Source organism: Gracilinanus agilis, chromosome 3 (assembly GCF_016433145.1).
Source record: "Gracilinanus agilis isolate LMUSP501 chromosome 3, AgileGrace, whole genome shotgun sequence".
Taxonomy (NCBI): Eukaryota; Metazoa; Chordata; class Mammalia; order Didelphimorphia; family Didelphidae; genus Gracilinanus; species Gracilinanus agilis.
This window is the reverse complement of record NC_058132.1, coordinates 182,821,892-182,848,709: the sequence shown is the minus strand read 5'-3', so window position 1 is coordinate 182,848,709 and position 26,818 is coordinate 182,821,892. Positions and strand designations below refer to the sequence as shown.

The 26,818-nt window shown below is 34.3% G+C and overlaps 1 protein-coding gene across 2 annotated transcripts in view; it reads right to left on the bottom strand.

The window, feature by feature from the left end:
• The window catches only part of DYNC2H1 (dynein cytoplasmic 2 heavy chain 1), a 390,998-nt gene that overhangs the window by 176,656 nt on the left and 187,524 nt on the right, over positions 1-26,818 (bottom strand). The window contains exons 62-69 of one of the 2 annotated variants that reach the window (XM_044668721.1): positions 23,965-24,106; positions 19,556-19,665; positions 16,876-16,896; positions 16,019-16,117; positions 13,684-13,807; positions 12,195-12,358; positions 10,800-10,919; positions 10,194-10,328 (exon numbers count right to left, since the gene is read on the bottom strand). In XM_044668721.1, coding sequence (XP_044524656.1) covers positions 10,194-10,328; positions 10,800-10,919; positions 12,195-12,358; positions 13,684-13,807; positions 16,019-16,117; positions 16,876-16,896; positions 19,556-19,665; positions 23,965-24,106 — 915 coding nt within the window. The remainder of the gene's footprint in view (positions 1-10,193; positions 10,329-10,799; positions 10,920-12,194; positions 12,359-13,683; positions 13,808-16,018; positions 16,118-16,875; positions 16,897-19,555; positions 19,666-23,964; positions 24,107-26,818) is intronic. The other variant, XM_044668720.1, reaches the window with a different exon arrangement.

The window sequence follows — 26,818 nt, the reverse complement described above, 5'->3', positions numbered from 1 at the left end:
GGGAACTGAGGCCCAAAGACTTACAAAATGCCACTGACATGTAAATTGAATTTCAATACCAGTGGAGGCAACTAACTCTTTCTCCATTGTCTTCTCTACCATATAATTCATTACTTGTGCCTCAACTAAAGACAAGATAATAGCATTTTTCAGATTATATGGGGCATTCAAGATCAACTAGTCAAAATCTTTTCTTTTAAAAATGAGGAAATGGAGGACAACAGAAACCCACCAAGAACCAAAGAAATAGTTGAGAAGAGAGACAAAAAGAACACAGGTCTCTGATTTAAATGATGTTGAACTACAATATGCAACTATATGATGTAGTTAGATACAGATTGCAGCAGGGAGGTTGATGGTTACAAAAAAGAAAAAATTTGCCAAATTTTAGTGTTGGAAAACCTCCATGCACATCTATTTCAATTCCTATCTAAAGCCAAATCCATTCTTTAGCATCACTAACAAGTGGTCACCATTATGAGAAAGTATTTCTTAGTTATTAGTTAGGAGACTTAACAGAAAGGGCTGGAGAATTCCAATTGGAATGGGGAAGCAGGAAGTGTGGTTTTGCTCTCTGAGACAGACTCCATGGTGGTTGGAACAAGCTGTAACTGACCCTAGGAGACCTCAGAGCTAGTGGAGCTGTACCCTTATTCCCTTGGATCTTGGAGAATGGTGAAGGTTGAAAGCAGAGAACATCAATCCTGCAAGGTAGCACTGAGTAGGGAAGTGGCCTGCAATCTGGTGGACAGCTTGCAGACTTCCTCTCTCTACTGGGCAACTTTTGATCATCAGTTCTGGAGGACTTGGCTCCTGGCATCCTGATAACATCTCTGGACTCTGCTGTGAGGATTCCCACTCCAGTCCTGCTATTCTCTGGGCCCTGCCTGGCTTAGGTCTCAGATGAATGTAGTTAAGTCCCTCCCCTGACCCTGTGGTTTGCCCTTAGTCTGAAAGTGTAGTAACCCCTATTCCCATCCTTTACTATTGTTTCCTTAATTAAAATTGTTTTAAACTCTTGCCATTTGCCTGCTGGTTCCAAAGGCCCCTTGCCTAGATGGCGCATAGTGACTGTTGGGGCCTAACTGCCATTTCTGTTAACAGATACCTCCTTAGTAGTTAAACCCGGTCTCCCTACCTTGTTTGGTCCTGCCTTCTGTCATTCCTGTCTCCCTCACACCCCATTGTGAGCCCACAGATAATATTTAATTAACTTCCCTGCTTATCACCCAGCCATTTTCAGCTTGCAAACCCCACAGTGAAGGCAAACCTACTGTATCCCCCTCATATTACACTATACATTGGGACAGATCCAATTGTTAGGGCATCTTTACTTACACCCAGTCTAAGTTTTCTTCTCTGTAATACTATCTATTGTTCCTTGCCTTGCCCAAGGCCAAGAATAAGTCCAGTACCTTTTCCACAAAGCTCCACATAAAAATACACTAAAAATTTCACCAGAATCTTATCTCTAGATTAAACATTCCAGTTCTTTCAAATGATCCCCTATAAGAAATGATCTTCAGTAAATCAACAAGTACTTAAGAGCTTACTGTGTGTCAAGTACTACACTAAGTGCTAGGACACAAAGAAAAGAAAAAGGCAGTCTCTGCCATTAAGGAGCTTACATTCTCCTGGAGGAGACAATGATTAGTATATATACAAGATATAGTAGAAGGTATTCTGAGAGAAGAGACTAGAAGCAAAGCATACCAAGAAATGCCTTCTGCAGAATGTGGAATTCTGCAGATAATCGAAAAATCCTGGAAAACACAAAAGGCATTGCAGGACTAGAAAGGGGCAAATGATGCAATTTTTAAAAGAAAAGAAATCAAGGGGTGGTGGACCCAAGATGAAGGAGTAATTCAGAGCAGCTCCAGATCACCGCAAGAATCCTCTCTGGCCAAGATTAAAATATTACCACAAACAAATACAAGAGAGCAAGAACCAACAAGGAGACAGTGAAACAACTGTCAAGAAAAGAAAAACCCAAAAGGTATCAAGGAACATCTGGGGTTCTGGGGTGAGAAGAGAGCAGAGCCAGCAAGAGGCTGTAGCAAGGAGAGAAGAACAAGCCAAGAGCAAACCACCACACCCTCACCCCACATCCACTGTCATAGGTTCTGAACTTAAGCTCATGCCAAAATTCAGACCCTGAGATCCTGTGTGAGCAAATAGTTGTCCAAGCCAACCCACAACTCTTGAAATTTCAACCTATGGAAAAGTCCAGAGTCCCAGCCCAGGGCAATCTGGGTTGAAGAGGACTGATCCATGTGGGCCCAGAGTGAAGTCAGGAATCCCAGTCTGGGCTTGGGATAAGGGCATAGTTCACACTTTGAGGTGAGGACAGAGGTTGGAAGGGGGGGGGTCAGCCTCTCTCTGTATCTTTTTGCCCAAAACTAAGGGCAGAGCTCCAGGTCAGGGCAATCAAGGGTATGCCTGATTGGATCAAGTACACAGTGAGCCCAAAAAAATTGAACCTAAGTCTGATCAGCCCCTGACCTGATCAAGTTCAAACTGAGACCAAAAGCTTAAGCCTAAGCCTGAGGCAAGTCCTTAAGCCATCAGCATCTCAAGGTCATATCTCAGCTCTCAGACCATCACATCATCCTCTAAGAAAAGAAACTGGTAAAAACCCAGAAAATGATCTAAGAATAACATCAAGGAAGGACTGAAGTTTAAGAGGGTACCCCAACTTCCCAGAAAACAGAGCCTACCAATAATTTGATAGGAAAAATGAGTAAACAACAAAAAAAAGCACCTAACCCTGAAGAATTTTTATGGATAAAAAGAGCAAAATCAAAAACAAATATGGATTGGACACAGATTCTGGAAGAATTCAAAAAAGACTTCAAAAACCAAAAGGAAGGAAAGGAAATAGAATTTTCAAACTATATTATAGGAAAATGAACTACACTTCTTTTCCTGGCAAAATTATTAGAACCTATCACTAAAGATATAGTAGTAAACATTTGGAAAAGGAAACAGTAATCAAAAAAGCCAACATAACTTCATAAAGAATAGCTATGCCAAGCTAACTGTATTTTCTTTTTCAATAGAGTGATTAAAGGAAGAGATGGGGAAAATATATTCAATTAAACTCTTTTTATCAAAGAATTTGATAGAAATATTTCATGATGCTGTTATGGAAAAGATAACTAAACAAGAATACATTTAAGTGGTTTTGCAATGACCTTAAATGAACTGCCTAAAGTACCAGACCTAATACAAGTCAAATCAAGTCAATCCAACTCAAAAAATAAAATTTGGCAAATTGATTAACAGGTTGGCCTTTAAATCAGAAAGAACTGGGCTGAAGTGCTGCTGTTGAGACATATTAGCTATATGATTTTTGTTTCTTTGTGTATAAAATTACGTGAAGCCCAGAAAACTTTCTAAGATGTAGGTTACGGATGAATTTTCAACACAAAGGTGGTGGAAGATATTCTCATTATGGAAGTTTCCTAGGCAGATAAAATAACAATTTCAGAATGGCCCTCTTCCTGAGAGAAAAAAAGGCACTGTTGTAGGCATTGGGAATAAAAAGCAAACAAAAAAACAAACAAAAAAACCTACCTACACTCAAGATGCTTACATTCTTCTTCTAAGAATACCAGGAATAAACAAATAAATAGGTTCATGACAACTTGAAGAAAAGAATATCAAGAGGATCAGGAAAGATTTCCTAAAGAGAGCTGTATGTCTTAGGCTTAAAGGAATTGAGGCATTCTAAGGGAGAAAGAAGAGAAGGAAGCATGTCAAAGGGTATGGGGGGAAAACTCTTCTTGAAGGCACAGACACAGGAGAGGGAAGGAGGGCCAAGTGGCAAATCAGGAGTAGACAAAAATCATAGGACATTATTGAGAGTATAGAGACAGAAAAGAAGGAAGCCCAAAATAAAGCAATGGCAGACACGAATTGTTAAGGGGCTTGACAGAGATAATGACCCAACAAAAGGAGCCTGAAAAGGAATTGTCAGACAGGAAGGAGTAAATCAAAAAGTGAGAGTATTTATGAGTTAGGAAGTGTTCAACAATACCAAAAGCAGCATAAATGTCAATAAGATTGAGAACTGAGAATAGGCAATTGGAGACAGAAATTAAGAAATCATTAGTGACTTTGTAGAGAGCAATTGCAACTGAATAGTAAGACTGGAAGTCACATTGCAAGGGGTGGAAAACAAGAGCAAAGGAATTAGTACAGACAGTATTTACTAGGAATTTGACTATAAAAAAAGAAGGTTTTTTTTTTTAGGGCAAAATCTAAGAGGAAGGTAGAATAAAAAGAAGACTTGTTTTTGTTTGTAAAGAGATCTGAGAACATTTCCTTTAAATTCTGACCTCTTCCAACATTCCTTATTTCTGCCAAAGGTACTACCATCCTTCCAATCTCCTGGGATCCCCCTTCTCCCACCATCTTTTATTCAATCAGTTGCCAATCTTGACATTTCTACTTTTACAATATCTCTTCCATCTGACCCCCCTCTCTACTTGTCCAGTCTTACCTCAGTCTCTCTACACCTCTTGCTGGATTATTACAATAAACTCCTTGTTGGTCTCTCTGCCCCCACAATCCATTTTACACATAGCAGCCAAAACAATTTTCCATAAGCAAGTTATAACCATGTCACTCCTATACTCAATCAATTTTAGCTGTTTCCTATTGCCTCTATCAAAAAATATGAACTCACATGTTTAGCTTTGAAATCATTTAACAACCTGGCCCTAATCCATATTCCCAGTCGTACTGGAAATTACTCCTTTAGGCTTACTCAACAATTCAGCAAAACTTATCTTCTATCAGTTCCTCACCCACAGCCTTCCATCTCTTATATCTATTCCTTTTTTTTTACTGGCCATCCTGTAACTAGAATATATTCCCTTTTATCTCCTTCTAATATGATCCCTCTCTTTTTTTAATATGTAAGTCAATGGAGTAACTAGAATAGCACAGTGGATAGAGCAGGAAGACCTGGGTTCAAATCTGATCTTCAACACTTTCTAGCTACATGATCCTGGGCAAGTCACTTAACCTTCCATTGCTAAGACCTTACTTTTCCATCTTATAACTAATACTAAGACAGAAGGTAAGGGTTAAAAAAAAAAGATTTAAAAAAATTAAGATGTAAATCAAGTACTTTCTCCATATAGTTTTTCCTCCCAACCTTTAGTGTCCTTCCTCTAAAGCCATCTTGTAATTAACTACTTTTTATATATTAGTATTTATCAACTATATTTATACTGTACATGTTTTATATTAATCTTTCTTTCTCTTGCCTATTAGAATATAAGCTCCTTGAAAGTAGGGATTATTTTATTCTTTGTACTTGTATCCTGTAGGAAAATATAAGTAATGGGGTCACCAGGGATATTAAAATCAACTATGGGGCTTGTGGGAACACTCTCTGGGATGTAAGAGAGGCTAAAACTGGACACTGAAGTCTTGTACAGCTACACCACTCCCAACTGGAAAAATAACAGCCAACTGTCACTCTGGCCAGAGGCCTTGAATTAACTGACAAGGTAACAAGGTGAAATTGGGTTTTAATTAGAAACAACTAAAAGGAGGGATAGGAATGACTACTCTAAAATCTTAACATCTAATAACAAAACCCAAAGGGACAGGGAAGGACTTATTCAACTACACTAATCTAAGCTATTTAACTAACAGGGCCCAAGGAGCTATACTGGAGTCTCTGGGTTTCTGCCTCAAACCTGGAACCTGCCAGGCTTGAGTACAGCTGGGGCTTTTGTGGCTTTGGGATTTCTCACTCCAATCCACTGATGATCTCTGGATGCCAGGAGCTACAGTTGTCTCAGGAACCAAGCAGTAAGGGGTTTGCTTGAAGCACTGTCCTCTTCTCTTGTTCTTTCCTTAAATGCCACACCTCACAGGATCCCAGGGGAAAACAGGATGCAAGGTGTCCTTTGCTCTGAGGTCTCCCAGGCTGGCAACAGTTTTTTGCCTACCACTAATGGAGTCCACACACAGCACAGATAGACTTCCTCCTCCTTCATTCCAACCTGGAATTCCCAGCTCCAGCTCCTTCCTGCTAGGTACTTCCTAATCAATATATAATCAATACCTAATAACTAGCCAATCTAATCTTACTCATAACAATCCCTAGATCCTAGACTATGCTAGCACATAAGAGGCACTTAATAAATACTTGTTGATTGACGGTAATCATTAGGGAAGGAGTCTGCACACAAGATGATGATTTCAGGTACAACCTACCAGAGAAGACAGGACATAAATAGAGGAGTCGTTGTACATAAGTAGAGGAGTCATTCATACCTAGTAGAAGACATACCTTTTCAGAGATTAGAGCAAAGGGAAGAGAAGGAGGGATAATTCAGAGAAGTTTGCAGGTACAGAATAGAGGACAAGAAAGGGCATCCCTGCTAGGAAAGAAGGGAAGGAATATTGGAGTTTTTAGAGGAGAAATGTAGTATACAGAATTGGAGGATATAGTTTTTTCTAGCTTTGGCTGAGTTCCAAAAAGCTGTTAGAGCTTTTAGAATCTTGAGAGATGCAGTTGACTGGATCTTCCGTAGAGGGAGGAAGTCAATGAGAGAGCTCTTAGATTATCTAGCTTCAATATTGAAAATTAGCCTAGCATTGATATATTTACTTAAGAAATTATTATTTTAGATAGACCCTGTATATCTTCCTTTCCTAATACCACCCTGCCTTCCCTCCCTTACCTTAGTGGCTGTGGAGTTTATAAGGAGAGAAATTTGAGAGGAGTTAAATCTGTGAAGAGTTATCTAATTGACAGCATTATTTATAATTTAATCAAATCATCATTTATTCCCTTTAGATAGATTTTGTAAAACTGAGTAAGGCAGGTCCTTACTCAGATTCCATCTTTACTTCCCTTCCCCCACCTGAGGTTCCTGAGATAACTAATAGGGCTTTCCTTTAACCCACCTTCCTAACAAACATTCTTCAAACAATTAAACCCATTGTGTTTCAATAGTCCTATTTAGTGTAATTTGTCTGTTAGTTATCAAGAGGGAAGAAGAGGGAAAGAGACGACATACTCTGGGCTTAGAGGGTAGCTGGGGCATCCATCTTGAAGGAAGGTGTTACTTCAAAATAGGTCCCTTCCTGTGAAATTAACTAAAGCCTGTTTGTTAATTTCAGTTTAGTCTATTTCCCTCAGCTTGTGTTTGAGTCTAAGTCCCAGTCTATAAGCCTGCTGTATTAGTCTGTTTTAGGTTAACTTCTCTTCTCCCAAAAAGTTCTCTGTTTCCCTTTTGTGTTATACTCCTGGCTTCAGTTCTATTATACCTTGAATCTCCTTCAATCCCAGTCTACCTGTATCCTAATTTATCCACTTACCAAGTCTCCAACATCCTCCTTTCAATTCCCTTATCCCAAACACCTTTCCTCAAATTACCCCCATAACAGAAAAGACATGATACAGCTCCAAGGGGGGGCATATGAGAGAGAGGCAATACCCACTGTCATGTCAGCAAGGGCTGGTTAAGATTAGATCATATAAATTTGTACAGGTCAAGGAAGTCATAGAGTTTAATAAACTGGGAATTTTGAGAACACAAAGGAATCATCATGTGTATCAGAGATCTCAAAGTATAAAGACATCGATTAAAGAATACAGTTGTAAGAGACTTTAGAGGTCAATGAGTTCAACAGCCACATGTTATAGATAAGAAACAGAGAAGTTAATTGACTTGTCCAAGGTCACCCAGATCTTTCTAAATTCAAGTCCAGTGTCCTATCTACTACGTGAACTGCTTCTCTATTGCAGAGATAAAGACTGTGGGCCAGGTACTGAATTCCTTGAGACAGAAGGGAGAATGAGCTGGAACAGCAGTAGATAACTTCCACCATGACGAAGAAAGAATAAAATATCTATCAAAAACAGAAGTTCTTAAGCTGACCTCTACAGTCTGTAGATAGAATTCAGGGGATCACAAAGATGAGGATGAGAAAAAATTCACATCTTTATTGTCATTAAACTCTGAAATGTATATCTCCTTTAATTACTTTAAAACACAATTCTGAGAAAAGATCTATAGGCATTAGCAGATTGTCAAAGAGGTTGATGATACACAAAAAAGTTAAGAACTACTACTCATAGAAAGAGAGGTTGCTAAATGATTGTGGCAGAGGAGAGTCTGAAGAAGGTGGCCATGAGTAACAAGGACCAAGCCTATCTGCCTTGCCATGACTGGTTAGAAGGCATGAGAGAATATATATCTGGTAATGGAAAAGGCAGCTAGTATTTTCTGTAAGTACAAGAAAGGTGGAAGAAGTATGAAAGGATTAAAAAAAAGTTTACTAATGATAGAATGGAGGCTCCTGAGGAAAGAATTAGGTAGGGGCCTATAAAGGTAGGGCTGGGGCAGAAAAAGAAAGTAGGAAGTAGAAGCAGAGGAAGGGTTATATACTGGGTAACCAACAATGCTGATTCACACAGGTTAATAAAAGAAGACTTGAAAGTAGTTAGTTATTAATCAATCAATGTAATCTGGGATACAGGCCTTCAGTTGAGTGTCACATGGATATGTTCTTGCCTCAGAAATGTTAACATTTTTATCATGACTTGAATAATAGCATGGATGTCATCCTAATCAAATTTTCAAATGACACAACACAGGAGAACGAACATAATAGATGACAGATAAGCTATTTTGACAAACTAAAACAGGACTCATCTGATAAGACAATTTAATATGTAAAGTCTTAAGACAAATTTAAAAAGTTGACTTCCCAAGTTCAATATTAGGAAGGCCTCATTAGACAACTATTGGTTTGAAAAATATCTGAGGTTTTAGAGGATTGCAATATTTTTGATGTTTTACTCAAATGCAGTAATAGGTGAAAAAAGAGAGAATTTTTAAATTACAAATTGTTATGTCCACACATTAATATATTTTAGTGACTAAAACAATAACAGAACTTTGCTAGGCCAGTAGTCAGATTCCGGGAATCTCAAATCACTGCAATTAAGAACAAAGAAAGTATAGGGGACAAAAGTATGAGAACCAGGGAGAACAATTTATATCAAAGACCACATATTTACTCTGTAGGAAAGGAATGGAACCACCCTAAATGAAAGTTCAGTGAATCCTGGTTCCATTGATTATCACCAGTTCTCTTAAAAGTATAGTAACTAATAAAATTCAAGTGAGGAAGGAGGTACAAGTGACTGGTAGAAATACAGAGTAGAAGTAGAAAGAACAGAGAAAATCAGTTGTGACCAGTGCCAGTTAGCATGGGGGTAAATTACATGGAATATGTCAAATATTTCTACTGTCTTGATAAAATTAAATTATTGCTGAAAAGAGTGGAGTCTATAATAATAGTCATAGGTCATCAAGGAAAGACTATACTGTATTTACTCTATTATCAGAAAAAATATATAATGTTTATTTTTAATATATAATCTGGAGAATTTACTTACCCATATTATCTCATTCCCTCACAAGTCTAGATTAATGCTGTGCTACTGTATCCAATTCAATTGCACAACCATTTACTTTGGACATATTATTATGAACAAAGCATTTTCTAAGTATTAAGGAAGGATAACATTAGAAGATAGCTGAAAATATATAAAACCCTTGTCCTCAAGAAGAGTATTATCCAGTGGAGAAGATACAAGTTGTAAAAAAAAATTTATACTACATATTCAAAAATAAGTTCAAAAGTGAAGTCCATTTCCAGCACTATGGCAAATTCTAATGAAATTCTAGTGATTACTTCCAGTTGTGGAAATCAAAGAAGGATAAGGTCAAACTTAAAGTAGGCCTTAGAAAAAATGAGGATTCCATTAGTTTGTACAATAAAGCAGCCACTAAAAGACGCTATCATTATTTCTGACTGTTTAAGCAGATAATGTAGTGCTAATATCACTATTGCTAAAAAATATAAAAAGGAATGAGGAAAAAATGATCATTTATGCAAATCTACATGTATTTTCTTTAGTTATTACCAAATTACAAAAAGCTTCTGATATCTTAAGGGAAAGTATCAATGCTGATGCATAATCTTCAATTAAAGCAGAGATTTTCCAATGTCTCCACTGGTCTAGGGCAGTATACAACCATTTAGTATATAAATGCTATTTATATTTATGTAAATAAATATAAATAATTGCTTAAGTCAGTTAAATATTTCAGAAATATTGCATAAAGGACAAAGAAGAAAAATATACTTACTTGATCAAGGGAAACTTGAAGTTTGTGAGATTCTTTAAGTGATTCTTGAATAAGTGCACTGCTTGCTTTGGTCTGATTCAAGGACTCAATCAAATCTTTATTTTCCAATATATTTCCTTGGGATGTAGCAAGTGTCTATATTAAAGTAAAATATCATGAGCATAGATTTCACATTTAAAAGACAACCTGCTTTTGTAAATCAGGTTAATTTGATTTTGTTTTTCATTAACATCCTCTATATTTAATTTCATGAAAGAGCTTATGTATTGATGGAACTCTAAAACCACCAACTTAGCACTTGGATAACTTGATTTTATGTCATCGTCAAATTGTGTCATGGATTATTTTGTCTTTCCAGCAATAATATAAGGTTTTTAATGTCAAGGACCAAGCCTTAAATTCTTGGAGTCTCCTTTACTGCCTAGTATATAAGGGAGTCCTGAATACATTTGAAAATACTAATTACTTATTTTTAACTTCACTTTGAAATGACCAAAAATATATCTAAAGAAATTGTTGAAAGCTAAAGTCACCATTACTGCTATTATATCAGAGAGAAAAAAAATCTGCAAAAATAAGGGAACATCATTAAGTATTTAATTTTACCTCTAAAAGTGATTCCTCTAGTTTAGCTAGTTGTATTTTTTTATCTTCTTCTTGCTGTAGTAGTTTTGTTTTTTGTTCTTCCAGATCTGGTTTCTCATGCTGAATAGTTAAAGCCAAAAGCTTTTTAAAAAAAAAAGGGGGAAGTTTATTAAAACAAGTCTTTTATATCCTGTATTTTGCCAAGTATTAAAAATGATTTCTAAAATATATTATTTTATCTCATAAAATATAAAAGTTAACTAAAAGGGGAAAAATAAATATAATTGCTCAAATATTTATTTTAAACTCTATAGAAAAGCTATTAAAACATTCAATTCTTTATCCTCAATATAGTGTTAATTAATTCTTCAGATACTATCTGTACTAAAGTAAAGTAAAACAACATCATAAAAGTGATGGGAATTCTTCTTAAACTGATAAATCTTGAGATTATGATTGGAAAAATAACTACATAGGAAATAGTATAAGGACTCCATTTAGCTTTTGATACACAAATACTAAATAGAAATACCCCTGTAGTAATTTTTGTATGGCTAATTGGCATAGCATAAAGCAAATTAGTGAATTAATTTTGTGAAACTTGGGAGTTGTTTCCTCTATTTTTAAAAATTATAAGACGATGCTGCTTATACAAAGGATCACCACAAAATGTAAATGCATATTTTAGAAATATGTTCAAAGAGTCATACAAGATAGAAAAAACATGTTTAATGAAAAAGTGAATTAAAAGAGTAAAGCTCAATAAAACACAAACATAGCCCATGTGACAAAGTAAAATTTTGGAAAAAAAAGGAATGATATAAAGGGCGTTAAACAAGTAAATGGGAGAAGGTTTAACACTAACCAAAAAAAATTTCACATATGAAATAAAGAAAGATTTACAAAGGAGCATTTAAGATGCAAACATTATCCTGAAAAAATCATGTTAATATTCAAAATTAGAATCCTACATTTTTATTGATTAAGGTCGTCTAGTAATTGACAGGCTCCCTATGAAGCAGAGTACAAAGGAAAGCGACCGTAAAATTCAGTCAACAAATATCAAAGTGAATACTTGAATCTGGAACTTCTAAGTGGAGCACTCCTGCCATAATAATGCAATTTCTAATAGCCTCACCAATAGGCCAAATGCATGTCATACCAAAGTAAGTATAATGTAATACAATCAGTCTGAAGAGAAGAAACCAAACTGCCTTCCAAGGCTTATAGAGATGGAAACTGATATGGAGCCAAAAGTTTTATTTACATGTATAACATGAAATCAAAACTACAGATGTAAATTGCCAAATAGTTGGCAAAATGTTTTGAAAAGCTATAATCCAAATATCAAATACCTACAGTAGCTTTTGCAGAATCCCTTAAATGTCCTAGAACAGATGATTAGAGCATTCATACCTGTCCTCTTAATCCACTTCTTGTTGTTGTGAAGTTAACTTCTGTAACAATGGAAGCTGCATCAGGTGGGATAAAAGGATTTGGGTTCCTTGTTGAGAGAAATAGGCGGAATTCTTCATTATAATCAATAATTTTGTCACCTATTTGTACAACATAACGTGGACCTATTTGTTTTTAAAAAGAAAAAAGGTTATTCTATGGTCTACATTTTGCTAAGGCGCATTAAATTAACAAGTAATTATATTTAAAATACTTTATAAGTATATAGCTTACTTCTATAGTCATTTATAGGTATTGTCCAGTAAAAGAATAAACTGAGAATTAAACAGAATTCTGTATTAACTTGTACAATATTGTATGTGATAAGCAACAGAAGAAGTGATTTAAAATGAAATGATATTTGCTAATTATGGGGCAAGAATTCCAGAGGGCACAATTAAGGAAATGGACAGATCTAGAGTAGGACATTGGTGAAGTGGGGTCTGAGGTATATGGGAATGAGGAAGAAGACAGCTGGGGTAAGAAAGGAAACTTTTTTCTTGAATAGTCATGAGTTTAATATCACTGAGGAGAGAATAATATGAGTAATGAGATTATGTAAACCACTGGAAAATGAGTTCAGGCAGGGGATTATTGGAGGGGGAAAGGTCTGCTAATGATGGTAGGTAATTAGAAGGTTCAAGGCTAGCTAGCCCTTAAGGATAGCCATCAATATCCTATCTGGTGACAAATACACCAAAATAATACATATGAAAGAAAAATTAATTTAAATATTGATTTGACCCATTTTTAAATTTAAAAATTTTCATTTTGGCAAATTTATTTGTATTTTTCTATCATAATTTCTACATCTATCTTTACAGATTATAGATCTAAAAATGACTAGAAACCAATCATATCACAGTGGCATTCTAATCATTTTGTTATGAGACATGGCATTAACTACATTTAATTTTTGAGATGTTAGAGACAAAGAAAAATTGAACTGATGCTTTCTTTGCAGTATAACATTGATTTCTTATAAATAATAGATCAAAGAAGGAAACAGTGTTGTTTTATTTTGAAAAAAAATGAATTAAAAGTTTGCTGTATCCTCTAAAACAAATAGAGATTAAAAATAAGGAGAATGAAGGATACATTTATGTACACGAGTTCTATAGCTCAAATAAATGTTTTCTCTCGTTCAAAAATATTAACTTTCCTAGCACTAATAAAAATATTATCAACATGAAAAATTTTCCGCAACTTAAAATAAAAATTTGTATTATAAAAGCAAAAGTAGTATAAATGTTTTCTTTATAAAATTTTTTACAAAGTAGAGGAGGAAGGCATACTTCTGATATTTCATATACTTCTTTTCATTCAAAGTAAAACTTATTTGGTTCTATCAAAAGAAGCAAAATAAGGAAGATAAAATATTTGGATAAGATATTGAGTTATTTCTGAACTTCCTAAATAATTAATTCCAAAGAAATTGTCAAGAATTTACCTTGTGCTACAAGATCTTTTCTCAACAGTGGATATAGAACAGGTTCTACTCCATCCATCTCCTGTATAATAAGTGTTTTTCCAAATCTTACTGCCAACTCGAGAGCAGTAATAAAGTTGCTATCCTAAGTAAAAGAAAATAAAATATTATTTCATTATTACATTACTATGTACATACAACATAATGTACATACAACAAGAGGTTGTATCATTCTTATTTGCAGTATAGATGTATTTTGAAATGCATTTATATAATAAAAACATATAAACTATTTCCATAATTAGACTCAAATGACAATGAAATCATTGTAGTTGGATAAATTATCAAATAAAATGCCATCATAAGCAATATATTTAAACAAAGATATTAAAGGAACTCTATGGAATTTAAAGTAAGATTCAAATAACTTATTTCAACTGTCAACCAATGTTGAGATTATACATTAACATTAAAATATTAAATCAATTCTCTTTTCAGATTTTATAGATAATGGTTACTCAAAGTTATTTTCATTGCTTTCAAAAATCAAATATTGAGATTAAAGACAAGAACATTACTTTGCATTGATATATTCAACTCCTCTAAAAAGAATAAGACATATTTTCTCCGCACTATGAAAATGGGAAATGAGAATTCCTAAACCTAGTCATTGAATCAGGATTTACTATTGCTCCAAATGGGAATTAATATTGAGAAAAACTTTGGGATTCTTGAGCTCTAATATAGTTACCTCTGGGGACATTCCTCTGTATCTATTAGCAGTTTTATCTATTCTCCCTTACTCTCACAACATGGTAAATGTCACTTCCTTTTCCAGCCAGTCAAAATATCTATAATATCTTTTATATCACTTTCATCATGTAAATTTCCATTAAAAAGGTATTAAAGTCTATCATGTATGTCATAGGCTTTTCAAAATTCTGTTCTTTGGTATTCTATGACTTGTATCTAGAGAGCATTATCAGAAGAATTCTAATGTTAAAAAGACAAATTTCTATTTGGTGGGGATACAGGTAAGGGTCAATAAGGTTGGACATGAATTAAAGTTTCACAGAACTAGGAAGAACACAGATGGTTATGATGTGTACCATTAGAATGAAAATACACAGAGGCTGATCTCATCATAGACCTATCAAAGCATCCAAGTATTCTATCAACTAAACCTCTCATTATCTCTGGTACTTTTATGCATCTCAGGTTGAGAGCAAGAACATAAGGTATTATAAAAATCAAAGAGAGATTAAATTACACTCAATAAAAGGTTTGTGATGAGTATTTTACATATGCTAGGAGAGGTAGTATATCATAATATTGTTTTTGTTCCATTATAATTCTTACTCATGTTTTCTTCTATTTGAATTCCATTTGAGATTGCTGCAGCAATTTTTACTATTGGGTATAAGTAAAAGAATAGTTTTGTAGCAATAATAGCTTGACATTTTGAGGACCAACTTGTTCTTTTTCTTTCTTTATTGATATTTTAAATTTTTTAAATTTGAAAGTTTTATTGATATATTAATAAAACTGTACTATGAGTGTATTTTAATTTAATTGGTCATCTACAATGCACTGATCAAAGACCATGACTCTATGACAAGAAAAAAATTAACAGGCAATAAATGCTATCTTCGAGTCAGGGAGACCTACCTTTGACACTTACTATATGATCATGGACAAGTTACTCTAATAGTCTTTTGAGATACACAATTCTCTAAAATTTATCTACTCAAATAAGCTGGGACTGATCTGCCATAATGATAAGGGTTTCTACACCTTGAAGTCACAGAAACTTGATATATTGATGCACTGGGTTAACTAAGACTAGGTAACATATACTATAGAATATTCTATAATGAGCTACCTAATGTTTGCCATGTTGCCACAATGAGGGAACGTGGAGTATTAAGAGACAGTATAATAAGATAGATTGATAATTAAGAACCCTTAGTTCCCTATCATTTCAATTCTGCACTAATTGCTTGAGTTATTCAAGTCCCTTAATCACACTATACTTTTCTTAATTGAAAAATTCCAATATTTGAAAAAGGGAAAGGGATAGAAGGAGAAGGAAGGAAATAAACATTTATATAGTAACTGGCTAGTACCAGGCACAGTGCTAAGCACCTATACTGAGACATAACACTCTGAGAGATGCTATTATTATCTGCAATTTATAGCTGAGAAACCTGAGGCACACTGACGTTAAATGACTTGTTCTGGTCATATCAACAGTTAAGTGCCTAAGGCTGGAATTGAGTTTGGGTCTTTCTGACTCCAGGCACCACCCTCTTGCCACTAAAGGAGTCGATTATAATAAGTAATAAAGAAGACCTACCTGTTGATTAATAATTTCTAAACGTGATTCTTTTAAATGTATCTTTAACCATTCTGTCGCCTGGGAAGAAGGATCTATCAGAAATGGGCAAACTCGACTCTGTTTAAGAAAATAAAATTTAAAAATTATAACTATGTATTTTGTCAAATTTTAAAATAAAACAACATGAAAATTATAAATAGCAAATTCAGGTGTCCCTCAAGTTTCATAGGTCCCCAAAATGCTGAGCTTCAAAAAAGCAATAAGCCGAAGGGGAAGATGAAAGGTGACACAGAATAAAACACATATCTAACAACTTCTTAAGAAAAAGGCAAAGGCTTATCATAAAGCAATAATTCTGACTTCATGGTAAATGCAATAATTAAACATAAGCAACCTTCAAATGGAATGTTAGTAGACAGAGGAACTATACAAAAACAGGGCTCAAAAGCCTATAAACTGACCTAGATGCTTCATCCAAAAGCAAATGAAACTAGAACTCCACTACTATTCCATTCTATTGAGGTCTAACCAAAACATATTAGAGAATTCTTGTGTTAAGAATACCAGACATGTAATCATAGAATAGACAAAAATAATAATCATTAAAAATTTGCTAAAAATAAATGATGATGGTACCTGAGCCTGGTTCCTGGAAATTGCTAACTATAATTCACTCACCATTCTTGAAAACTTACCTTGCTATTACTCCAACAAAAATTTTATTTCTTGTCATATAGCCATATTAACTTCATAACACCATGATTCTATAATACATTTTAACTACTTTCATACTAGTACGAAATAACATGTTATCAAATCTACCACATCTATGGTTAAACATAAAATAACTAGAGTTTTTTTTAAATTATTCTTACCCATGATTTCAAAGCAATTAGCTGATGCAATAAAAGAAAATAGGTACAGATTATTTATAGAAAAAGAAAACATTTTCAATATTTCAAATCATACAAGTTTATACCCTAAAATAGTTTTAAAAAACACAAAAATATTTAAACCTAAAAAAATATACTAAAAATGTCTATTTGATTTAAAAGATATTATTGACTTGCCATGCTTCTGACCTTATTTCTACCCACTTCCTCAAAACCATTGTTTCATTCCTTCAAAATTTTGTTCTGCTCTTTAACATCTGCATTTTAAAAGTAATCCTAATTTAAAATAAAAATAGCTATCCATCTTGTCTAGCTATGTATCCTCAGTCAAGATTTTCCTTGTGTTACCTACCATAAGTTTATACAAGGTCTATTATTAAATATCTAATATATACACATATGTAATATAAATTATAAGATATGAAATTTATGGTCTTTGTTATTGGATTATTACACTACTCTATATTTGCATACTATTCATTATAAAATCATTCTAGAATAGAGTTTAGAGCTAGATTATTATTATCAAAACTAAATTTATTCCACTAAAATTCCTCTTATTGAACTGGCAAACTTGCTTCATAAAATATCTGGTCACCATAACAAATTCCTCCAAATGGTCAAGCTGAACAATTGTAAATAAATAGTGTGAAATCATTTTACAATAATAAATGCAAAACAAATATTAGATTGGTACAATTTAAATAATAAAAATTTTTAGAGTCATCTATATTCTCATGAAGAAACATGATTCAAATTATATGGTTATATGGTTATATATTCTCAATATCTAAAGAATAAAAGCAAATTATTTTATATGCTAGTAAATAAATAACATTTTCTCTAGGTTGACCTTTTAGATACTTCATTAGGAGATAAAAAGAGATTACTTAAAAATGTTTCACAAAATTATGAGTATTATCCAGAATTGCTGAAACAGGAAAAGAAACTCATAGTTTGAGGTTAGAACAGACACAAATAACATCAAAAATATTTAATATTTTAGAATAGAATGAATTTATCTTTCTAATCTGAAAGAAAATGACGAGAAATGCTCCTTAAATCCAAGCTAAAAAGGAATTAAAATGAAATTACAAATAAAAGTGTTCATTTGTCAATAAAGTTACATTTCGTAAGGTAATAATGAAGTAATTATAGGAAAAGTATAGTCAGTTAAACTAATGCTAATGCTAATCAAAAACTTAAGATGAGGCTGGTTTTCAAAGCTTCCAAGATTTATGAGTGACAAACTAAAAAGCATTTAAATTAGTAGAAACTATTGCCAACTTTTTTTTTTTAATTTTAAACCCTTAACTTCTATGTATTGACTTATAGGTGGAAGAGTGGTAAAGGTAGGCAATGGGTGTCAAGTGACTTGCCCAGGGTCACACAACTGGGAAGTGTCTGAGGCCGGATTTGAACCTAGGACCTCCTGTCTCTAGGCCTGGCTCTCAATCCACTGAGCTACCCAGCTGCCCCCTTTTTAAAACTTTTTGCCAACTTTTTAAAAACTCTCTTCTTTCTTTTCTTTTCTAATTTTAAATTTAGGGGCCAATGAAGGCTAGAAAAGAGGATAGAAGGAAAAGCAAAAGAAAGCTACATCAACACTGAGGAATAAAAAAGTACATTCAGAATAAGAAAAATTTAGAAAATCATTTCCCAGGGTAAATTCCCACCTATCAAGTTCCAATAAAAATTTTAAGATTGGTTCATCTTAATGTGATCCATGCTGTTTTAAAACTCCATATAATTTTTAGTAGCTAGATGGCACAATGGATAGAGTGTTAGGCCTCGAGTCAGGAAGACTCTTCTTGAGTTCAAATATGGCTTCACATACTTATTAGTAGTGTAACCCTGAGCAAGTCATTTAACGCTGTTTTCCTCTGTATCCTCATCTGTAAAATGAATTAGAGAAGGAAATAGCAAGCCATTCCAGTATCTTTGCTAAGAAAACTCAAAAAGTGGTCACAAAGTGTGACCGAAAACAACTAACAACAATGGCAAGGTGACTAAATTTTAATTTTGCAAATAATGACTTTTAGAAAATATAGATAATATAAGAGAAATCAATCACTAAGAATAACAGTTCCAAGGATTTTCACTATCTTTTTTAGCCACAATCCCAAAATTTGCATGCTCTCATCCTCCTACTTAAGGAAAAAGGGCTGAATAAAAAGTGGAACTGTGTTTAGGGAGATTTTTTTAAAAGTCTGTATTTTATATTAACAGAGAATATCAGAGAAGAAATAAGAGATCTATTGTGCCATAGAATGTTTCTGCTTTCAATTTATTAGAAAATTCAACTTTTATTCTTTTATTATCAAGATGACAAGGTCATTTTAAGTTATAAATATCAAGATAAAGAAAAGGACATACATAAATGGTACAAAAAATGTTGGTTCTTTTAATAGTTTAAAATAGTATAAGAGTTAGAAAAAAGGATTTGTTTTATGATAAAATACACTTGTAAGTTTGTTTTCTTCATTTGTTCCTCCTTCACTCTCAAGAGTGGAATGTGAGAATGACTTTATAGACTAGGAAGTTAAAAGTGAAAACACATACTTGAAAGAAAAGTTGTGGGATTAGCTGGGAAAGGTGGAAAAGATTTACAAAGGCAGGGTATTAAGAAGATACTTTAAGAAAAATAAAATGAATTAATTACCTGCAAGATAACAAGAGCATTTTCTATTGAAAGGTCATCTGAAGGTAGGCCTTCACTTTTCCAAATTAGTTGTTCACTCTCAGTACAAAGAAACCTTCTCAAATCAAATTCTAGAAAGTTAAAAGTATCGATTATATTGCATGAAAATTAACTCATATTAGAGTTGAAAATATAATGAGTACAACCTTAAATATAGGAATGCAAAGCTCTAACAATATATCTGCTTATTGATTAAAAAATTAAGCAAAAATATTAAAGATAATGGAATTTTTGAATCTGCATTTTGAAACCCAGAAGAGCAAAAAAGACTCAGATAAAATAAAATTATAAATCCATATCTATAAAATATTTATGTTCTCAAAAAGTTTTAAGGATATTCATCAATTATTTCTTGAAATACAATTCCTGGCTTTACTCTGGAAGATATGGAACCTGCGGTTGTTAGTAGTTTTGAATGTCATATAAAAATATGTGAAATTTGAACTGTTTGGTGTAATGAAAGGAGAGATACAGATGATAGTTTGAAGCGATGGATAGATCAAGAGAAGGTTTTTTTGAAGATGAGGAAACATGAACATTATCATAGGCAGCAGGGAAGCAGCCATTAGACAGGCAAAGATGAAATTTAAGTGAAATGAATAGGGGGGAAATATGCTGGAGAAGACAAAATGGAATGGCATGTGTAGAAAGCTTTGCCTTGGTGAAAAAGAGCCATGGAGGAGAATCTGTGGCAGAATGGACTCTGGGTAACTGAGATGAGAAGAAAAGAGAACAGGGAGTGAATGGCTTCAATTTTACAGTAAATTATAAATTTTTATAATCATAAATTATAAATTATATTTATATATACATAAATAAAATTATAAATATTTCTGTTGCAGGTGAAGGGAAGGAAAAGAATGGAAAGTGAGGAGGGATGCAAAGAACTATAAGAGCTGCTTGAAGGGTGTGATGGTAAGAATGTCTTACAGTGATAAAATATATGTGCATGTATATATGTATGCATATATGTATATGTGTATATACACACTCACACAACTGAAGTTATATAACAAATATGCAGTGGACCCAGCCAGCCCAGTTTCATCATTTCCTCCAGTTTTGTTAAGTAGTGTATGAATAGGAACAAAAGCAGCAGATAGTGAGTATTATCTAAGGGTGAGGTTTGGTAGGGCAAATTCCTGGACAAGATAAGGCAAGAGCAGTTTCAAAAGACAATGTACAGTTGAATTGGTTCTCCAAAGGGTTACAAAAGGGAAGGAAAGAAAATGTAATTACTGCTAGAGTGATGGCTTAGGAAACAACTGAAGGTTCTTAGAGACTGGAATTCCTGATGTGAATAAAGAACAAAGTTTGGGGTTTCTTGGCAAAGGTAGAGAGGTAAGATGACAATACACTGATCAGATAAATATTTTTCAGAGTTCATGAATATGGAATTGTATATTTAAGGATAATGGCAAGATCAAGGGTATGACTATCTTTCTATTTAGCTGAGGTGTGATGGAGGAACAGATGATGGGAAATGAATAATTTAAGTAACCAGGATATAAGGGTGTTTGAGGAAGTATTGATATTTATGTTGAAGTTTCCCAGTATGATGTCTTGAGTTGAGGAAGAGAGACTCTGAGTATGGCACTGAACCCATTGAGGAAGATTAGTATTCTGGAGGGAGGTAGACAGCAGCTGCCAGAATTTTAACTGGGTGGTAGACAGGGTTTGAGTGAATCTCAAGGGAGTCAGTGTAGAAGGAGAACCAGGAAGTAGCAGTGGGAACAGAGAGTATTACAACTCCCTTACCTCAATCAGTAAGTTGGGGGAAATGAAAGGAAATGCTGGAAAGGAAGTCCAGGAAAACTATGTCATTAAAAGAAAGATGGAAAATAGAAGGAATGGAAAAAGAAAATATTTAAGATGAAAGCAAGCTTGTTACTTGCAGAACAGGTAATCCAGAAAGCACAGGAGAAGGGATTTATAACTTTAGAGTAGAACATGGGATAAGAAGTGGGACTGTGTTGGGTTAAGTAGATTGATTGGAGAACAAAGGATGCCTTTTGAATGATGACCATCAAGAGTTCCAAGTTAATGGAATGGGAAAGTTATGACCAGAGGAGAGTTTGTTAATCATTAAGGAATGAGTTTAGATAGACAGATTTTCATTGTCAATAGAGATTCAGCCTAGAGCTGTGATGGTGAATCTTTTAGAGACCGAGTGCATGAACTGCAACCCTCACTCCAAGTGTGAGCCTCCCACCTTATCCCAGACAGGGGAGGGAGGAAGTACTCCCACTGGGCTACTGTGCAGAGGGGCAGGTGATAGGAGAAATGTCCTCAGGTGCATGGAGAGGGGGAGGGGAGCAGCCCCCTCCAGCACACGTGCCATAGGTTTGCCAACACAGTCCTAGAGTCTTCTAAGGGCCTTAGGTAATTTAGAGGAGGTGATAGATGCTTTGATCAATCAATAAGTCAACATTTATTGAGCACTGTGATAAAAGGTAGGGATAGAAAAAGAGGCAAAAGATACGTTTTTGATCTCAAGAAGCTTATGTATCTAATAGAGGAAAAATGAAAACAAATATAAACAATTCAAGCAAGCTATATCCATGCTGGATAAATAGGAAATAATTAACAGAGAGAAGTAAAGGAAGGCTAGAGACATCAGGAGGCAGAACAGAAGGAGACCATTCAAGAAATGGGGAGACAGTCAGAAAAAAAATGCCCAGAGCAGAGAAATGAAGTGTATTGTTCAAAGAACAGCCAAGAGTGTCACTAGATCAAAAAATTTGTATTGGGCAGTATGACATAAGAAGTCTAAAAATGTAGGAGGCCAAGTTATGAAAAGTCAAACAGACCATTCTGTATTTGCTCCTAGAGGTAACAGGAAACCACTGGAGTTTATTAAGAAGGGGATAATATGATTGAATTTGTGCTTTAGAAAAATCACTTTAGTAGCTCAATGGAGGATGGAGTAGAATGGGAAGAAACTCAAGGCAGGCAGATCCACCAGCAGGTTATTGAAGTAATCAAGGTATGAGGTGATAAGGGTGGTGGCAGTACAAGAGGAAAGAAGGGGGTCATATTCAAGAGATGTTGCAAAGGTAAAATTGGCAGGTTTCGCCAAGAGATTGGATATAGAGTTTTAGATAGAGTGAGGAATCCAAGAGAACACCTACATTGCAAGCCTGAGTTAATAGTATTGAGTGCTATAGAAATAAGGAAGTTTGGGGGAAGGGATAGGAAGGTTAGGGAGGAAAGTTAATGAGTTCAATTTTGGACATATTGAGCTTTGAGCTCAAGGAATGTTATTCTTTACCATCAAGTTGTAAGACTAGGCTGGAGACTTGATAAAATGGCCCTTCTCCTCTCCCTTAAAAGGGAGGAGGAGTTTGGTATACTAGAATAGTGTTTCTCTTCTAAAAGGAGGTAGGAAACCAGACAAGAGTAAGAATGGGAAGAATTAAATGGCATTTTCTCCTCTTACTTAAAAGCAGGAAACTAATTCCAAAAAGTATGGTGTACTCTTCTTTCCTAAGGAGGCTCAAGCAGGACATTTAGCATAGAACAATGGAATGGAGCAGGAAAGTGCACAATTTAAGAATACTGTGTGGACAGTTGTGTTGTGAATAAATTAAATAGAAAAGAGGCTTGGTGTAGAGAGACTTATTGGAAGTGGTTGCAAAAGTCCAGGCAAGAAGTGAGATGGGAACAAACTAGCATAGTGGCCATGTAAAAAGAAAGAAGGGAAGGGATATGTGTTATATTACAGGAGTAGAATTGACAAGATTTAGGAACTGACTGGATATGCAGGCTAAGTAAGAGTGAGAAATCAAGAAAAATTCCCAGGATACAAACCTGAATGAAAAAAAGGATGGTGGAACCCACAACAGAAAAATGGAAGTTTTGTAGAAGAATGAGTTTTGGAGAAAAGATGAGTTGTTTTGTTTATTTTTCAGTTTGATGCACCAATAGGTTGAAAAGTTCAATAGGTAACTGATGATGAAGGTCTAGAACTCAATAGAAACTAAGGCTGGACATATAGATTGGGAAATCATCTACAAAGAGATGATAATTAAATCCAAGTTTCACCAAGAGAAAAAATGTAAAGGAGAAGAGAAACAGGAGAAAAGGGCAGAGGATAGTGCCTTCTGATTCATCCACCATTGGGAACAGATATGAATGATTAAACAGCAAAGGAGAATGTAAAGGAAGGATCAGATAGGTAAAGATAAAAATAACTGAATGATCTCAATTTATATTATAATGATAATGATGAAATATGCAATATGGATTCAGATACATAATGAAAAAGGAACAAAAACGTAATAAATTATTTTACAAGTAGAAAAGACATCAAAATACCAACTTTTTTTCACATGTAATTTTTCTCAACCTTAAAGATAACCAAAGCTCACTTTCAAGACCAGCTGCCTTTGTCCATTCATCTAAACTTGTTTTTCTCTGACCCTCGGGAGCAGCAGAAAGATAGGTAATGAAAGCAGCAGCCAGTTGAGCCCTTTTAGGAAGCGTAGCTAATTCTTCTGTTATCTCTGCAACCTGAAAAAAATATATAAACATTATGGATAAAAAAAAAAAAACTTGGGCTAAAATTCATGAGAAAGGAACAATAATTTTTAGAAACTTTTCATGGAACCACAGTGGCCAGAGCTCATAACCTACTACTCTCTAACCTACTATGCTAATGTAGTTGTAATGTTGTTTGTAGTGCTATTATAAAATAAACTCATTAATTTAAATAATATTCTCTAGCTTCCTAAGAAGTTTTATAAAAAAAACTGAGTGTGATTAACTGCTGGAAAAAGCTAACAAACACAGAATACAAATTCAGAAATAGTTGTACATCTACATACAGTTTATACATGCATGCACATAAATATGAGTGCATGCTTATACTACAAAGGTCATACTATATCCTAGTTGAATGACAAATTGTATCAGAAAATAGGAAAAACTATTATGAACCTATATACAGTTTAAAGTAGACATGTTTGTTTAAAAATGAAATCTCCTTAGGTTATTATGGACATTTTTACAAGCCAAAGGGGAAAAAACCTTTTAGCATTTCTAAGTTTCTTGATCTCATCAAAGTGGTTAATGACTCAAAGATGCAAATCACACTCATATTATCATTCAGTATAATTAACAATCATTTCCTCTTATAAATCATCCATAAAGGGCCTATGCAATGTGTTGAAGCTATACTTCTTGTCATTATGTTGGTTGGCTAAGACAGCAAGGTGATGCAATGAATAAAGCTCTGTTCCTGGAGTCAGTGAGACCTGAATTCAAATCTAGCCTCAGACATTTACTAGTTCTGTGACTCTCAATTAACCTCTATTTGCTCCAATTTCTCCATCTATAAAATGTGGATAATAATTGCATCTAATTTTCAGAACTGGTGTGAAGATTAAATAATTATAAAGCATTTAGCACAATGGCTGACAGAGTAAATTTTATATTAATGTTATCTATTAGCTATTAGTAGCCATTAATTATCTTTCAATTCTTTAACATGACCAGTCCACTCTAACAGTGAGGATCCCTCAACAGCCTAAAAATGGTATTATGTTCAGTATGGACCTCTTCTATACATATCTGGTCTAGTTCAACTGTTCTTCATTTCTGTTTTCTTTAGAGCTATTTCTATTTCATCATGTAGCACACCAGAGACTATAATAATGTTAGTTAACATGGAGTGCTGCTACTGTCATTGACTGACAAAATATTTTGTTGGAGAAGTCTTAATTTTTGTCACTTGTCTTCATATCAGTTTCATCTTTAAAAGTTCTTAGAATAATTTGACTTATCTACTCTCCACAAGCTTTCTTTAAACTAGTTCTTCCACTACCACACTTCATTATTATATGAGGTAATACTGCTTATAAGTTTTCTTAGTATCTTCTTCTATAAGATTGTACAACTGAATTTATGTTCCAAAGAACATTTTCCTGGGATGCCAGTCTCTGCTTGGCAAGATCAAGTGTTTTCTGGCTGAGGTGATTTCTAATCTCTTGGTCTTCTTTTCCTGACTGATTTACATTAGCTAACTTTCTAAAGAGAATAATTATCAATCAATCAATTGACAAAAATTTATGGCACTAACTATGTGCCAGGCACTGTCATAAGTGCTAGAGATACAAAGGCAAGAGAGCAAAACAATCTTTGACCTCAGGAAATTTATATTTGAATGGGAAAGCAACATGTAATTATACAAGCATAAACAAGATATAAAAAAGTAACCTTGAGTGGGCCTTCTGTATGACCTGATTCTCAAAAAAATCAGAAGTAAAAAGGGAGAGCCAAGAAGTGGAAGTGAGAAGAAAAGAGCATTCCAGGCATGAGGGACAGAAAATTCAGGGCACAGAGATAAGAAATGGAATACCATGAGTTAGGAAAGGTAAGTAGGCCAGAATGGCTGGACTATAGAATCTGTAGAGAGAAGTAAAATGTAAAAAGACTGCAGCGATATGAAAAGACTCAGTTATAATAGCTTTAAATATCAAGTGAGGGAGTGATATTATCTCTCTTGAAATAACCAAAGGAAAAAGAGTTAATTAACAGTGCGAGAGGTCGGGGAGGGCAGATGAGAGGGAGGAAGGAAGAGTGACAAAGTAATATTGATATGTGTTCTTTTTGCATTTCTTGTTGTTTTTTAAATCGGTTAGGTACAGTATGATCTCTGGTGACCTCTACCTTTAGGACAAAAATCAGGTTCCACCTGCTCCATGAAGCTTTCTCTATCCCACCTCTGCCAAACTGCTAATTCTCTCTAGCACCAGCCAGCCTGCATTACAATTCGCTATGTATATATTCTATCCACACTGTAAAGATAATATAAGCTTTTTGAGGAAATAGACTATTATGTTTGTCTTTGTATCCCCAAGGCCTGGCAGGGTACTTTAATTCAAGTAAGCACTGAATAAACGTTTGATAAAATTGTGCCATTTAACTGAATCTGAAAGTTCCATATACTCATTTCCCACACAAGTTTTCAAATGTTTTGACACTGGTAATAGACTAATGCTAGACTCCCCTTACTTATATTTCCATAACAGAAAACATTTCATTACTTTAAGAAATTTATAAAGATCCAGAAAGCTTACTGAACAGAGTGGTAATAGGGAAATAGCAGAGATGTGGTCAAAATGCCAGTTTCAGAGCTATTGTGGGGAAGGTAGATTCAGAAAAATTTCTAGAAAAATCTTTATTTTGCCTTTGCTTTTACTACTATTATATAAATAATTGTTT